The 17,929-nt window shown below is 35.2% G+C and overlaps 1 protein-coding gene across 5 annotated transcripts in view; it reads right to left on the reverse strand.

Moving 5' to 3' along the window:
* Positions 1-17,929, reverse strand: part of cnc (NFE2 like bZIP transcription factor cap-n-collar) — a 197,740-nt gene that overhangs the window by 116,347 nt on the left and 63,464 nt on the right. For 4 of the 5 annotated variants that reach the window (XM_035361787.2, XM_035361783.2, XM_085807201.1 and 1 more), the window contains one exon: positions 14,893-15,687. In XM_035361787.2, coding sequence (XP_035217678.1) covers positions 14,893-15,384 — 492 coding nt within the window. In that variant the 5' untranslated portion in view covers positions 15,385-15,687. Of the gene's footprint in view, positions 1-14,892; positions 15,688-15,895; positions 16,413-17,929 lie in introns of those variants that run through there. The other variant, XM_035361785.2, reaches the window with a different exon arrangement.

Genomic DNA, 17,929 nt, shown 5'->3' on the forward strand with positions numbered 1-17,929 from the left:
TCAGAATCGTGAAATATCTAAAAATAAGTTAAGAGTCAAATAAATTTCTAAAACATTAACAAGTACAGAGAATTGAACTTTTAGCCTACCGTGTTTTATACTGAAAACTGTATAGGGAAACAGCAAATTATTGCTGTCGCAACTGCTCCCAAACAAACAACTATTAACATACACTCAGTAATAGCACGTTAAATGAAAAATCTAATAGTAGTTGCTAAATGTAACAATGAACAAAAGGTAATTAAAGAACAAAAGTACAATTGTGATAAAAATGTATGGTCTCAACATAAAATTTTTCACTGCATACTACTCAGCGGTAAATGCAAGGCGGGTAGGATGCTTCTGATCAAAAATGGAAGCACTGTTCTAGTGGGTTTCGCTTTCGAAATAACATTTAAAAAGAAAATGAGGCTGGCTTTAGAGCCCCGATATCAGCCAGATATTTATAAACTTAAAAAAAGTAAACGCAGTCTTCTGGTGACGCAAGATACAGTCTCCTGGTGAATAAACTGACTTGTATAATTTACGGCTCAAATTTTTATTTTTCAGATTCAAAGCCACAGTAAAATCCGTAAAATTAATTACCTCTTTACCGTTAAAATGATTAAACATGGCTAAAGCTATGAGCATTTAAAATTATCATTGCTAAAGATCATAAAGAACAGGAGAGACGCGAAAAATTAACTATCTTTACAGCAGCTTTGGTTTGTTTTATGTGATTATGACAAAGCCTCGAGGGCTATCTGTCTAATAGAAGATATGCCTTCGTGGAGGTCTTTCTAAGGGAAACTGGCTAGTTAGTATACACGTTACACATGGGAAAAAATACGAAAACGCTCATAGAGCCAACACGTTCGCGGGATTCAAGCTTCGGATTTCATTATCAGAACTGTACTGGACTGGACTGGAATATTTAGATTATGACAAAGCACACAATGCCTATCTGCCTAAGGGAGCGGATGCCTTCGTGGAAGACATTTTAAGAGAAATGGCACAAATTCAAGTTACACACTAAGGAAACTTTCTAGCAGTCAGCCAGTGCGCTCAGATTTAAACCTGGGTCGAACTATCAATGTCCAGCGGTTTCAGTGACCGGCCGTTGGTGGTCCAGTGATTCTTTCACTGATGAAATCTACAGAAAAATGCTGCCCTTCAAGAGTTAAGTAGTAAATCATTCTTTTGCACATACGCTTTTTGGAAAAAGATTGAAAATATGAAATTTGGAAAGCTTCTCATTACATAATGCCTTATTGTCTTCCGCTCTGTTTTCACATTACGCTAGCAGAACTAAAATGACTTTAAAGACTGTACATATTTAAGTAAATCAAATAAAATACATCTTTCTAAATACTCGTACAAATCTTAATCTATGTCCTTATTTTTGTTGCTTTGGATGATCTCTCATATCAGATTATGTTAATATTATGTGAATATGGCAAAGCCACCAGGGCTATCCGCCTAACAGGAGGGATGCCTTCGTGGAGGTCTTTCTGAAGAAACTGATTAGATTCAGATTAGACATGGGGAAAAACCACGAAAACCAAGCATGCAGCAAGCTCGTTCATTTAGGATCGAACCCAAACCAAGTCGAACTACCAGTATTGAGTGTTTAACCATTTGGTCCCTGGTGAGGCCTCACTATATCGGACGAATTTTCCCAGCAAATAAACTCTAAATTAGATGAAGAAAGTAACTAGTGCTAAAACATGTATTGGTAATTAACACTTACAGTTGCACAACTGAAAGTAAGAACAACTAAAAATATTTCAGAGATTTGTAACAAAGCAATAAACTATGCAAAAACCAACAGTAATATTCATTTCATATAAATTGAGTGTCTAGTTTGAAATATAAATTAGTGAGGATTTACCGAGTCTCATAGCGAGCGGCTAGTTTTGAAAGGAACTCCCACTTAAGAAAAGTAATATATGTACATACTAGACAGAAAAATTAAAGGAACAACCACAACAAGATGCTTCATATTAATTCTATTAAATCCAAAGAAAGTTAATTGGCGTTGCTAGCTCAAGGTCAACGTTTTCATGTAGTCCAATGGGATTCGCATTCGCTACATAGGAACATGCAAATTTTTGCAACCGTTCTTTCGGCACATGTGGAAAGGAAAACAAGGGAACGCTTCAGATTTTAATTTTAACAAATGTATAAGCAGTTCAACGAAATTTTCCCATATGCAAGGTGGAGCAAGTCGTTGAGAAGGTTTCTGATAAATTGTGAGAAAAGGCGTACGACTGGGAGAATGGAAGAAAAATCTTAAAACAGGCAAAAGCTTCATGTCGAAAATCGGAAAACTATTTTAAGACACTAACGATGTATGCCGGCAACAAAGTCAAGGTCGAAAACGTGCAACAACATACTTTAATGACAATTATTTGTCAATGACTACTGAAAGATAATAGACAACTGACATCAGCCCAGATTGCAATTGCGTTCGCTGCAGCTACCGTGCGTGACAGGATGCATAAAAGAAGGCTGTATGCAAGAAACCTCGTGACTCCTGTACAACTAATTAGGGCTGCGAAATGCGTTCGGTTGCAATGGCACAAGTATCACCGCGATCGGAGTACTACAGATTGTAGTTGAGTTATCTTTAACGATGAGTCTCGTTTTTGTTTTGAGGGTGAATCCAGACATGTTAAAACTTGGAGGGAGCAAAACACACGAAAAAAGCCTGAAAATATCCATGGCAGGCACTGTTACAAAGGTGATGGAATCGTGGTACGGGTGAACATCATTCTGAATGGTTGCACTGACCTACACATTCTTATCAGTGCAAATGCAAATGCTAAAACATACAGAGATAAGGTTCTTAATCTTTATGACAAGCTGTTTAGTGATACAATCGATTGCAACTTCCTTCTAATGGATGATAATATTTGTCCCAATTACTTTGCTTTAATGATCTTGAGAGCGAAAAGAATCCAGCGGGAGGAGTAATCCTCATATTATCTGAATTAAAATCCGACAAAAGATGTGTGGAACGCACTAAGACACAGACTTGCATCACTGCAGCTCCCACTTCGCGCTCCCCAGGAGCTTCAAGGCACTATTGATCGTAAATACACTTTGTTAGTGCATGAGCTCCTGGACAATCTCGATACACAGCATGAAAAATCGCTGCAAAGCTTGCATTTCGGTATTTTTGCTGCGTAGCTCGAAAAAGTTGTAAAACTAACTTTTCCTTACTCCATTTTACATCACATTTCCTATGTTCTCATTTATTTATTTATTTATTTTCGGGTAGAAATAGGCAGTTCTGCATTTTGATGGTATATCACACTTGACAAATTTAAGATCTTGTGAGAATTCCATATTGTTAGCTGCAAAATGATTCAAGTTATATGAATTTTTACAGGTGTTCCTTTAATTTTTCCGAGGCCTACCAGCGGTCGAGCGGTAAAGCCGCTGAACTCTGGTAGTTCGGTTTGGGGTTTGAACCTAACGAATGGGCCGGCTGCAAGACGTTTTCGTGGTTTTTCCTACGTGTAACGTGTCAACTGCAGTTTCCATTAGTAAGTGCCCCTCGAAGGCCTCCTTCCCTTAAATATATAGCACTCAAATGCTTTGCCATAATCAAATAAACCAACCATTTAATTTTTTCCGCCAATGTATTTACTATCACTGAAGTTAAATTCAAAACGGTGCCTAGGGACGAAGCAGTTGCATAATAAAATTGACACACACCACAGCTATAGGTAACTAAACTATTACGCGGCTTAACTGCAAGGTTCACAAAAAAATTAAATCGTGGAAAAAGGTTTAGTATAATGCAGGCAAACAACATTAACCTTCCAGGAAATCAGTCACCCTGGAACTTTTTACCACAGCTGCTAAAGACTTTTGTTTATCCTTTGGAGTTTTCGCGTCTCGGTCTGTCACAGACCAATCCATCAATACGACAGCTTTTAGTTGAAATGGACTGGCTGCGCGGTTCACAGAAAAATAAATCGTGAGAATGCAGACAAATAACATTAAGGTTTCAGGAAATTAATCGTTCTGGAACTTTTTCCCAGAGGTACTAAAGAGTTTTTTTTTTTTTTTTTTTTTTTTTTTTTTTGTTTTTGTTTGTTTTGTTTTGTTTTGTTTTGTTTCGATCTGCCACAGACCAATCCATCAATATGACAGTTTTCAGTCGAAATGGACAGGCTAAATATTTTTCCTGTGGTATAATCAACCTGAAAGTTAAAAATCCACTAATGCTTACTAAAAAATAAAACAATTAAGAGAAAGCTGAAGCTATTATTATTTACTGTTAAAGAGCGGTACCTTCTATAATGAACAGTTGCTTAGCTAGTTTGTCATAAATTCACAGTTCCCATTTAAGAAATTAATCAAATAAGGTAGTTTTACAGACTGTGACAATTTTGCTACCGTAATACCTTCTCCTTCCTCCCCATTAAAGGAATTAAAATTTTTATATGAAGCCTCTACACAAAAAATTTCTAGTTAGCTGTTTGTTCCTAGTTGTAGACACGATCTTTTAGGAAGAGAAGCCAGTGCTGTAATACTGAAATATGGCTCTGGAAAAAATTTATCAATATTATATTAATATTATGCTAATAGACTATTAAATTATATTTAGACATTAATTTTTTTATAAATATTATATTACTTTCACCCTATGCGAAAATGCCCGTTCTCGAAGCCATATAGAATTTATGAGGGGGGGGGAATTGGAATTTTAGCATTTCACAAATGTTAATTTGAAACCTATGCTTTTACATTATAACATTTTACATTATAAGTACACATAAGATATCCTGAAATTTGCATTCATAAATTAAACAAACATAGCAACAATAGCATATGATCTCGAAAATGTTTCGGAAATATCCTTAAGGATATCCTAAGTAATTTCATAGATTGAGGGTAGAATATTTTACTCTTACTTTTATCCCCCCCCCCCCCATTTTATTCTTTGATCTCCATACGGATTCCATAACAAACGGTTTCATGTGTTTCTAATAAAAAGAGACCTGATCGAAGTTTTTATAGGCTAAAAGTTTACCTAATCTGATTCATTTCCCGGTATGGAACTATGAATTTGTGACCAAGCATTCAACATATATTTAGTCGTGCTAATTTTTTTAAATTCTCTGCTCAATACCTTAAAATTCATACAAAATAATTGAACAGCCAACTGATCATGAAGCAATACAAAATTAATACCTGATTGTCGATGATAATCTCTCTCTTTTCAGGTAACAAATATGCGTAGGACTCATTTGGAATGACAAAATAAATTTTGAGTTGCCATATATACATAAAACACAGCTTATTAAAATAAAAACGAAATTAAAAAACGAAAATAAAATATTTATACACGTACAAAAATGCCCAATAAGACAGCAACACCTTAAAAAATCAAAGTGATGGTAAAGTAATATGATATCATTCATATAAGCCAAATTTGTAGAAGAATTATCCCCCAGTTTGTTTCGACGGCTTTCTTTCTGTTTTTTAGAGGAAATGCCATGAGTTTGAGAAAGTCTCTCGATGCTGCCGCTTTGTTTAGTTTGTCGCTCTACAGCTACCTTTTACGTATAAGACCTAAATGAGATTCTGCAGACGTTGCTAAATTTAGGAAAAACGCCATTATATATTTCTAATGTGAATTTTAATTCTCTTGGCATTTTATGAGTTAAATGTTTTCAAACACTATCCAAGTCTGATTACTGCTTTTGTCACTTTTACCTTAAATTTTCTTAATTATAGCATCAGGTTGATGCTTTCTTAAAATAATTATCAAAGAAGGAACTTCCTATAATTACATCTTAAAATAATTATAGGAAGTTCTAAATTTTTTCCAACATCAAGCTAATCCAGCGAAAACTAGCAATTCGTTTTAATGTAAAATGTTCATGAATTAGGATAAAAAGACGTGAGTGAAAAACAATGCCTGATCTCATGCAGCCTGCATTGCGAAATAACGCAACTGCATTTTTGTTTCCTCAATTACTTAGTATTTTCGTAGATATTGTTAGGAATATTTTTAAATGATTTCCTGCTTCAGGTGAATAACTACGCATGGTAAGGCAAGGTCAGCCAATAGCAAAGTCTTAAGAAAATTCCTTCGCTTTGTTTCTTTAAGGAACTTCGGTTTACAGCAATTTTTATTCATAAATTTCAAACAATGTGCTCTCTCTCACCAATATCAGTGATAAATTACTCATAAGGAAAAAATTTTAGTCTAAAATGTACACATGTGAATTAGATTCATGCACTGTAATATTGTTCTGTTAAACCAATTGTCTGTCTGCTATTTTATAACAAAGAAAAAAAGAGTGGCGCACATAAAAACCAGTCCCAACCTCCAAATAGAGTTTTATGTTTGAGAATAATGGACTGCTACGAATTTTGTATAACATAACATGAATGGCTTCAAGAAAAGAGAAGCTCTGCCGGAAAAATAAGATTACAGATGCAAGTCTATTTAACACTGAAGTAAATGGCTATCCCGTTGAATTGGAGAGATATCGCCATGCTAGCGATGGTTTTGGAAACTAATTTTCGAAGCCAAATTTGGTGGCAAATCATCAGAAGTCGCCAAAAGTGGCGAACTGTATAACTGTAATTTAATAACTGTAATCGATCCCTACATATAACTGTAACCATACCCGGCCTTTATATGTATCTTAACCATTAGAGATTTGCCGGGGGGAACTATATATAACTGGAAAGATCATCAGTTTGCAGTTCAGAGTAGACTTCCGAGTACTGAAGAGATTTCCGTGCGAGCTTCGCTCTTTAGATGCGCTTTGCACTGCGCTGTGTTTAACGTTCACAGCAGTTTGAACTACTGCTTGTGCTCTGTTCTACTGAGAACAGCTGTACGAGTACTTTTGTGGAAAGTTACAGAGCTTGTGAGGTTTATCTACTTATTATAACTTAACAGTTCATTTTAAGCTGAAAAGCCTTTCCTGTTTACTCTCTTTCACCCACGCTTTTCATGCCAGAATGTAAATGAGATAGCGAGAGTTTATTCAGATTAAGGTAGAATGAAGTACTATTTAAGCAAGAATTTCGGAAGTTAGTTTTCAGAGCGTATGAGCCTAGTCTAGGTCACGTTGTGCTGTGATTATTCGCGACTTGCGTTAGCGGCGTTGATATGTTTTTGCCTTTAGGTTTGTCTCCCCGGTTACTTTAGACCAGAGCTCTTCCTGCGCGGTAAAAGTATTCTATGAGCCGTTAGGCCTAACCTACACACCTTAAAATTACTATTTATTACGTATCTCTGTTAAGTCAGAAGTGTTGGCTTCTTGTAACGAAGCTGGGTCATTTGTTAATTTTATGATTGAATAAAGGGTCTTATACACCCTTCTTCTGATCTCAGTTTAGTTTCACAAGGCCTGAAGATAATTCTTCAAAGACCTTTAAAAGTTTATGTTTCCAAAGAGACACAGACTTTATAAGCTGTAAATTGTTCTATCAAGATGTGTATTTAATCTGCTACGAACCAGTATTTACGCAACAGTACTGTGTCTGCCAGCACATTTGGTATGAAAAATAAACACAATTCGTAATTTAAAAAAGCTTTAAGATCGGTATCCTTATCAGCTATCTTTTCACAGTGTGTGAGTAGTCTTAATGCATAAGATCTCTTGTCCAGTTATCTTCAGTTCTTCTCACATTTAAAGCCTGTTGCAATAACCTTACCCTTTCCGTAAGCCCCAGAGGGTAAAGTCGGCGCAACCATTGATTTTTTCCTAATTCTTTTTTCTGAGTAAAATCATTGAACATTCTAGCAAGTATAACAAGATGTCTCCTTTTTTTTCGAAAAAAGCTAAGTCATGTAGAATCAAACAGATTAACATTTCACAGAACTGTTAAAAAAAATGTTTATATTTAAAGACGGTGCTCTGGCTCTGGTAAACTAAGATTTATGACTCAGAGTCATTTCCGATGTCCTACATTTGGATTTTCGGTAGCTGTTTCAAATTATTTTCTTCCGCCTAACCGCTTGCATTCGTGATGGAATTGGAAGCACGTCCGACTAGCATTCGGAAGGTTCGGAGTTTGACACCCGGCAAAGGCATTACATATTTTTCATGTTTCCTGTTACAATTAACCTAATGCCTCTCTCTACAATATATCTTAGAAAGGTGTTGAGCAGGATTTTATAAATCTTCTCGAAGTTACGGAAAGTATTTACGAAATCATCCTGAACGGCATTCCAACGACAAGATTTTAATTTTAAATTATCCTGCAATATGTCTTCAGATAACCAACTGATAAAGGCTACGTGTTGTGCTGAATGTCGTACTGGCTTGTGCAGACTTCTTGAGATGGCCTATGTTATAGTGCTTAACAATGAAATTGCGACTGCAAGCGCACTTCCGTAAGCCCTGGAGGAAATGTAGATTGACAAGGCACTCTTTGATTAAAAGTCAGTTGAGATATTTCACCCATAAACACTAAAAATTCATCCCTAGCAATCATGTTAGAGAACTGGTATTTAGAAAAGTCGATGCCGTCAATAAAAGATTTGAATGAAAAGGCATGTTCAATAACTTCAGCATTTTCCAGCCTGAACATTTTTGTCGATTTTCCTGAAGACAGCTCATATCGCTGAAGAACGAAAACCATTCATCAGTGTTGAGAGGCCGAGCGGTAAAATCATTAAACACTGGTGGTTCGGTTCGGGATTCGCATCACGGAGAAAGGTTGGCTACATGGGCGTTTTCGCGGTTTTCTCCGTGTGTAACGTGTATACGAGCCAGTTTCTCTTAAAAAGTCCACAAGGAGGCATCCCTTCTCTTAGGCAGATAGCTCTCAACTGCTTTGCCATAATCAAATAAACTGACGAAAACATCACCGTTATGATGTTTAGAATTTTTCTGGGAAATTACAACTATGGTGCCATTGGAAGGGCTAATGCTTGAGTATCAGCTGTGTAACCTGATAAACACTTCTGTTTCTTAGCATTTGCTTCATCACGTCTGTTGACTGACGTTATCATGCTCTTATCGCCATTTTCGGACGATACGCAAAAGCAACATCTCTTTGCAGAACAACTGAATGCATCTTGCAGGTAAGTCTTTAACGATTTATTTCTAGTACCGATTTACGCAACAGTACTGTGCCTGTCAGCACAGTTTTCTCGCATCGCATTCATCCTGCTTGGGGATTAAAATATTATTCCCTTTAAATCCATCCTTAAATCAAGCCTTAACTGAAGATTTAACAAACAAACGTGGCTATCAAATTTGATATCCAATGATAACTAAAATCATGCGAATCACAAAAACGAAGAAAAACTGCAGGTACTGCTGATTTTTTTCCCCCAGTTTATTAGGTTTAATCTAAAAGCAATGTAACATTTTTCTTTCAGAATCAAACAAATGTCTTCTTACACATACAAGCTCATTTTCAAAATTCTAGTAACTATTCCAGTTACTAGAATTTTGAACATGAATTTATAAGCAGTTTTATTAGATTGGATTTACTGTTGCTTAAACACAGAATAAGGGTCAATCAGACCTTCTTGCTGGCAATGTAACATTTTTCTTTCAGAATCAAACAAATGCCTTCTTACACACACAAACCCATTTTCAAAATTCTAGTAACTATTCCAGTTACTAGAATTTTGAACATGAATTTATAAGCAGTTTTATTAGATTGGATTTACTGTTGCTTAAACACAGAATAAGGGTCAATCAGACCTTCTTGCTGGCATATTTTTATGTATCCATCCCCCTTTAAGGTTACGGACAAAGTTGGGAGCAGAAAAAATTAAATATTTATTCGGCCTAAAGAGGAACTTTAGCTGAACTGCAAATAGGAGCATTTTTGGAATGAAGCGCTCTTCCTCACACGAGACATCAGACACAGCTACGAGAGAAGAACCCAAGTCAGATGACCACAAACAAGATGCATTCGTCTCATTGATTTGTTTATGTAGATGTCTAATCACTTTTGCAAAAAATTGCTTCATGACTGCATAAAGGAATGAAAGAATCGAAAACGTAAAATGAACATCATGAAATATCAATTAACATGATAAAAATAATGAAAAAAAAAAAAAAAAATGTTGGGCTGCTGAGCATTAACTTTCACGTAAAAGTGATGAAAATGATTGAGCAAATAAATGGAAACCAGTGATCAATACGCACATCAAAATCATTTTCTAGATCAGTGAAGCGCGAAGAAAGGTCGTACGATAAATTTAGGGATTCTTAAAGACTGAAAACAAAGATATGGCCCAGCTTCATGTATATAGCCTCTGCCTTCAAAGAGTGTTTGGGTTTAAATGCTTCGATACACAAGAATGAAAGAACATTTCTTTTCAGATACCCAGCAATTTATAAAAAAAAAATCAGACTGTAGGGTTTCTCTTATTTTGCAATAACAAATTATTTTAAGTTTGATACCTTTCCTAAACCTCGCATTTTCCCCTCGCTTTCCTTGCAGGATATAAATTTAAAGTTAAGTGAGATGAGTATTTAAACGCTTGAATCTCTTTAGTCAGGGTGTGTTTTCGCTAAGCCAGTGCACGTTTCGTTCCTGATATTGCGGTTACGCTAGTACGCCCCTTGGCCATTTCGATAATTGTCGCGCCTGTTAGGTTTTGTTGAGTCAAATTAAGTTACCATACTTAAGCGTGCTAATCCAGCACTATTCTATTTAGACTTGAATTTGATTGTGTAATAACGTTTAAGTTCCACTGCAAGTAGTCGGTGTTATTGTAAAGCACGAAGTACGTGCTTTTCTGTTAATAGTTGGAATTAATAAAGGGTTATTTTCACACTTCTGTGCTGGTACTTACTTCACGCCTGAGCGAAAATTCGCCAGGTTCATTGTAGGATCTACTTGTAGTTTAGTTTATGTGCAAAAGAAGAGACAGATCTTACAAGACTATAAATACAAAAAATACCACTAAATGCAAAACGATTACAAATATTTCAGGCAAAGTATGCGTTCAAGTATTTAAACGAGATTAATGTCAACGGCTATTACATGAAAATCTCTTCCGTTTCATTTTAAAAACCTTCGAATTCATGTAGTTAATTATCACAATGTTTAGTGTTACCTAATCAACCTTGTTAGGCAGTTACACAGTGCATTCTAGCTAGCTACAATGCGCAAATGAAATTATAAATGAAAATGGGAAGACTGGACTTAATATATATATATATAATATGATATACTGGACCACAGCAAAGCACACTAGCGGATCTGCTTAAGCGTAAGGATTCCTTCGTGGAGGGTTTTCAAAGAAATATTAGTTCATATTCATTTTTACATATGAGAAAAATCATGAAAACACTCATGCAGCCAGTCCATTCATTCGGATTTGAAATAAAAATCAAATTATCAGTGCTCAGCGGCTTTTATCTGCTCGGCCAATGGTGGGCAAAATCGATGAGAAAATGTTCCTCTTTCGGTAGTCTTCACTCCTCTATATGTCTATATGGGGTGTATTGTAATTAATTACATTGTTCAATTAAAATTATAAAAGCAATTGATGAAAAAACATTTCTCTTACATGTAAAACTTTCAAAAACTGGATGTAAATTTACATTTTACAAGTTGTTACTTTAATGGAATTTGATACATTTAGTTGTTATTAATTAAATTCCTGTTTCAATCATTTCTTCACTATACAGGCTGGCCGAAACAAAACTGGCCAGGAAATGTGTTTTAGAAAATTTCACGATATTTTAAACAGCAGAGATCACTTGAAATTGGGCAGACATTGTTTAGTGGTCAGCTGAACGCAACATAAAATGGTGCAAACAATTAAATAACACTATTACTGAAAATTATGGGAAGCACATTTCATTAAAAATGTGTACTGAATTGTTTGCGCAAGAGTTTAAGAATGAAAGCGTCTTGGCAAAACTTCAGCAAAATATGGAATGGAAAACTTTGTAACAAAATAGCACGGAACGAACTCTACAGAAAGGAAGTTTTGTTCATTAACAAGGGTAAATTCATTGTCAGAATTACACACATTTCTCGGGCCAATTTTATTTTAGCCATCAAATCCATACAACATACAAAGCATACATCCTTGTACATATATGTTTATTTCGTAATCAGCTTACTGACAGTCACATGAAACGTGTCACTTTTGCCCAGCGCGAACCTACAACATGAAGTATCTTCCTAAAAATAAAAGGATTTCGGAATTTTCTGAAACCTGCAGTGTTTTGTTAACATTAAATTTTTTCATTCGTATTTAGCTTAAGTTGGTTCGTATTGACAAAAAGAATATTTATCTTCTTGCATGAACTGTTTAAAAAGTGTGAATAAACACTAACAAAATAAATATATAAGTAAATCATGACCAATAAATACAAAATGAATGAAACTCCCACATGAATAGATACATACACATCAGATTTTGCATATATTTATGCGTTTATCACTCTATATTTTCGTTTCGAGAATCTATTATCCAAAGGCTTCAGAAACAGCATTTTGAAGCTTTGACTAATAGCGAAGTATAAATAATTTTAGCCTACTTTTATATGCGTGTCTAAAGCGTATTAGCAGTTAATATTTTTATTCCCGCGTCGTTAGATTAACAAATTAATATATTATAAATTTATATTATTTATATATATTATATATATATAATACAAAAAGAAACATAGTAATAGGCCAAAAAATAAACACAGAATTTTTTTAACCAATCCTGCACTACAGCTGCTAGACTGAAGAAAATTAAACTTAAAGCACCTTAAGTTAAAATTAAATTGAAATTAAAGCAAAACAATTCCTCAACAAGTTTAATAATTGCAACCGTATAACCGTACAATAATTAAACCTCTTCCAGGTTGCAATTATTAAAATTGTTGAGAAATTGCCTTGCTTTAATTCCAATTTAATTTTAACTATAGATGCTTTAAGGTTGTGTATATGAAAAGAAAAGAATATATTGTCAATTTTTCCCCAGATACAAATTCTTTCCTTTCCAAATGAAAATAGTAAAATCATCAGTAAGATTATAAAATTGCTAATGATTTTTCAAGCAGGTTATAAGACTGTCTACAGTGTGATTTTATTAAAATTTAATTTTTTCAAGAAACGAAAGAACCATGTATGTAACTAGGAATTGCAAAACGAATCAGTTCTGAGCTTTGTAACCGGTGAAGGAGAAGTAATTTAGGGGACAATTTTTCATTTAGTATGACTGCAATGCCGTACTTCTCATTCTGAATCAAGAAAGCAGGCACATCCGATTCAACTTAATGAAAATTAAAGTTATGCCCTTCAGTGCCTTTGGCAGAGATTAAATAGTTTAAGAACGAACTGCCGTCAAATTTGGCGAATGCATTTTTCAGAAAAAAGGGAGTAGGACCATCTTCTAACGTCACTTAACAACACTGATTGAAAGGAATGCGCAGCATATAAACATTATGATGATTCGGCTTAAGCTTCAAATGCGAGAATACAACGACCGTATTCAAGTGCTAACGGCGCCTTCAAAATTCCACGGTAGGATTCTGTTACATCAGATTTAGAGTGACGTACGTTTAATCGCTCCGAAGAGATAAGCACCTTATCTGTTGTACCAGGAAGAAAGCCCAGAAAATTATTCCAGTTGAAAATTTGCAATGGAATGACCTATTAACTTTGTTACAGTAGATATAACATACTACCCTCGTATTCACGTGTAATACATTCCAAGAAGTATGGCGGTTATAAAAGTTGAGCAGATAAAGTAAGCCCAGCAAGAAATTACGAACGCTAATTAATGTAATAATAACGTGCAATATACACTGCGTTGTGCGAAAGGCAGTTTCTGCTCTTTCGAGCTCTCTCGTACAATACAGCGCGTACTATACGCTTTTATTAAATTAAGGCTCTGTTAGATTAAGAATAAATTTTTACAACACGGCTGTTGCTGAACATTTCCAGGAATTTTAATCATCTAGCTAGGTTATCTTTAATCAATGACTCTGATCAGACGCGAAATCCCTCGTCGCTTGAGAAGGAAGAAGCAAAAAAGGTCGTCCTCTGTCTTTCTTTTTATTGACTAAGCTTGTAAGGAACATTCTCCTATCTGTGTTCGAGGTGTAATTCGTAGCACATACGGCTAGCATCGGAAGGTTCGGAGTTTGAATCCCGCCGAGGGCATCGCTGATACTTGACGTTTCCCGGGTTCAAGAAAATACCTAACCGCTCTGCAAGTTACCTGAAACATTTTGGTGTCGAAGTTTATTATTCAGCGTCGCCACCTACTTCTCAAACTTATTCTGGAAACATATTCGAGGGAAAGCTGCTTATCGCGTCTCCCATTTTTCAGTCTGATAAGGATCTTATAAGAGGAGAAAGCGTATATTTCTTCTCTCTTACTCTCATACGTTGAAGGATTTTGTTCTATTAGCTCAGTCCTCAAAAAAAGATAGAGCATTTAAAAAACTCTGTACCTGAATTACAGTTTCAAGGAATGGCAGCGCAAGAGAAATCCTACTTTTCATTAAAACCCTCCATAAGCAATGGAAAGAGAGTATGCACGTTCGGTCTGTTGTATTTGAATCATATTAAGGCTTGTCCACGCTTGATACGCATTTTTTAACACAGGAGCTGTTTATTTCTTTAGTTTTTAAAATATATTTAAGGTAGCTGTAGCTCGCGGATACCAAATCAGCAGGTACATATGCTTAACAGTATTTGCATGATAGCTTAAACACGATAGTACTTAAATAATAAATACTTAAAACACTTAAACAGATTAAATACTTCTGTCAACTAAATTTACTAAATGATCTTTTCCAAATTTGAGGCTTCAGACGCCAGACATTTACTGGGGTGAGTGAATGAAAAATACTTAACATTTGCCATTTCAAAGAAATGAACTACGCGAAAACCATTTCGTATAAAATGACACAAACATGAACATTTGAAAAATGAAGTTTTGCTTACCTCACGAGTAAGACTATGATCTTCCGTTGAACTGGATTCCCGATCACTGGAAATATCCACGCTATCGGGAACTGCTTCGGCTCCAGTGGGCAACGAAGGGTCTCCAGGTGTGATACTATTACCATTGCTTTCAAAATTTGAGCTTTGTAAAGATGGAGCTGCAGTTTGATCACCAGGAGAACTAGCATAATATGCAATTAAATTACTTCGTCTGGCTCTCACGCTATTAAAATAGTTCAATCTGTTAAAGAGTATTGAAGTTTCTTCTAACTCATTGTATTCAAAGCTTTTTGGATGAATACGACGATAACTCGAATAAGGCGCGCGAGAAATAATTTGAGTGTACGCTACACTTGACCCAACAAACACGTCCCGACTCACAAGCTCCCTAGTCCACATATCATTTTGACTGATATCAGAGTCAAGTCGTAAACGCACCACAAGTAATACCAATAAAAGCAGATCGCTACTGATCTTTTTTGAAAAAAACATATTTGCATTAAAGTTTTTCAAAATAATTTACAAACGCTTTTAAAAAATATATTAGTTTAATAAATACGCTGCATGAGATAAAAAATAAACAACTTTAATTCTTTAAGATCGAATTTTGGAAAAACAATTTCGGCAACAATTTATCAAAAAATTTTTTAAAATGTACGGCCTAGGTTTGTATTCATTTAAGGAATTGTTTCGTGTTATCTAAAATCACTGAAAATAATTAAAAACATGAGTATTTCTTATTCACACTTGGAAACTCTTGTATGCTTCCGTAGCCTTTTTGTCCTATCTCGCTACCTAGAAAAAAGGAAAAAGTTATAATTAGAATAACTTGAATGCTTATGAAATAAGACATAAGAATAATTCGTAATTTTTCAATGTCATTTATTACATGAGTATCATTTCAGTTTCATCAGCTGACCATAACAAATATACACTTGAGATGCAAATAATGTAATTTTCACACCACTCCAATTTACGCATACAGATCTAGATATAAACTTACACATTTTAGAAGATTCCAAAGCAGTCACAAGCTCGATCATAAATTCTAAAAAGAAATGTTTAAATGGAAAAATTTATTCTTCCTTGAGCCATTTCTGAGGACATAAAGATATTTCAGTTAATTTCAGTATAAAATTCGCACACTCGCTTCTATGAATTAAATGATGCTAAATCCTTTTTCTTTTCAGAAAGAATAGGACAGATCATATTGTTATCGTTAAATCCATAAAGTACACTTAGAGAATACAAGCCATCTACAAAACAGCGGCAAAGTTTAACAATCTTTTTAATATTCGTTTGGTCGGCAACACGTAAAGTGACTGTTAAGTAACTTATTTAGCTATTTTCATCCAAACGCAGCTGCTCATGGAATCCCTCTCTAAATCTGGAACTCAAAACAACACGGACGAAGACAGGTAAAGGAAAAGATCGTGTTTATAGCACGCTGCTTCCTGCGCGACATCTCTGTGTGGGCATTACGAAATCCGACAAGCGCCTCAACATCCTGTCCTACTTGTGAATCATAACAGTTTCAATGCTAGACACCTCAGTGTTTGCAGATGGTTAGAGGAAACTTTCATCTATCGTCCTGCTTTTCTTGATAAGACTCCCAGATTCCGTAAACAATTATGATAGACACCCTATTTCAATTAAGGTATAACTTATCGATCACTCGCTAATGAGCATATGTGAGCATCCGATCCGCCCCTCAAATATCAACAGCAAAACTCTGGAACACAGGCCAAAAGGTAGAATTTACAACTTAATGTTTTGTTGCACTGCGCCTAAAAATTTGTTTTGTTGCTAGAAGACGAAAATAACCAGTAAATAAGTCTTTGTTGAGGGTGTAAAATATTCTCTCGCTAGATTTTTCCCCCCAAAGAAAATTTTCACGTCTACAGTTTACTTAGGAAATACTACTTTAATTCGCTTGCGACTAAATTTCTGAAACGACAGATAATGCTGGTATGTATTGTGGGGAACTAATTCTTCTTATACGCAATCTCCTCCCCATCACGCTTCGTGGAAAAGGAACCGACTGACTACTTTAGTTTGTTGCGGTCAGGGTTGTCTTGAACTTTCTTCAGAATCTGGCAGCTCATTCCATCGAAGACTGCATAATTTATTTATTTATTTTTGTGCTAGCAACCACGTCCCTAGAGTTTTTTTCTGCGAAATCCCGTTGACTGAATCCGCTAGTGACTAAAAATGCACTTGTCTGTATATCGTGAAACTGTATATACAGACCCCTCGTATGAATATATAATTACTATTTTCAGAAAGGCTATCTCTGATCTCATTAACATGAGAAAGTTAAGATGACTTTATTTCTAACACACGGATGGTCTTTCGTGCTACTGAAGTCACACTACTACTTCTTACTGAAGTCGGGATTTTTTGTTTGCATTTTCACTTGAAACTGAAAACAATCTTAAAAATAAAAAAGGTAGATTCAGAAAACATGTTCTGTTTCATAAAAATCCTATAAATTACCGCCTGATACAGTGAAGTTGTCTGTACGCAAGCAAAAATTATAAAATATACGGCATATTTAAAAAACATGAAGCAGTATTAATGAAACACAATCATCGACAGCAGTAAAAAGCTTTCAAAAATGAACACGAGTCACGTAAGGACACCACCACGATGAACTGAGATTTCTCATATCCAAGTACATGACTGATTTACAATGATAAAACAAATTACGCGAATATAAATTTCACAGACGAACTCTCCCGTCATACAAAAGTGTAGATAGAATTAATCGCAAGCCACATACAAATCTATTTCCTCAACATTATATAATGCCTTTTGAATAATTTTTGTTTACTGCATTCACTGTTTTACACGCGTAACAAGTACTCCGATATCATTGTGATTGTTAGCTAATTGCTTCATTTTGTAGATTTCAACATTATTATTGGTTGACGTAACTACCTGTACTATTAGCGCTTTGGAAGAACTATACGACATAGATTAATTTTTAAACGATGTAGCTGAAAACGATTTATTACAAGCTACGCTATGTCATCGC

The sequence above is a fragment of the Stegodyphus dumicola genome, chromosome X1 (assembly GCF_044657685.1).
Source record: "Stegodyphus dumicola isolate Sdum_Otavi_A_Nest chromosome X1, ASM4465768v1".
In the NCBI taxonomy this organism is placed as follows: domain Eukaryota; kingdom Metazoa; phylum Arthropoda; class Arachnida; order Araneae; family Eresidae; genus Stegodyphus; species Stegodyphus dumicola.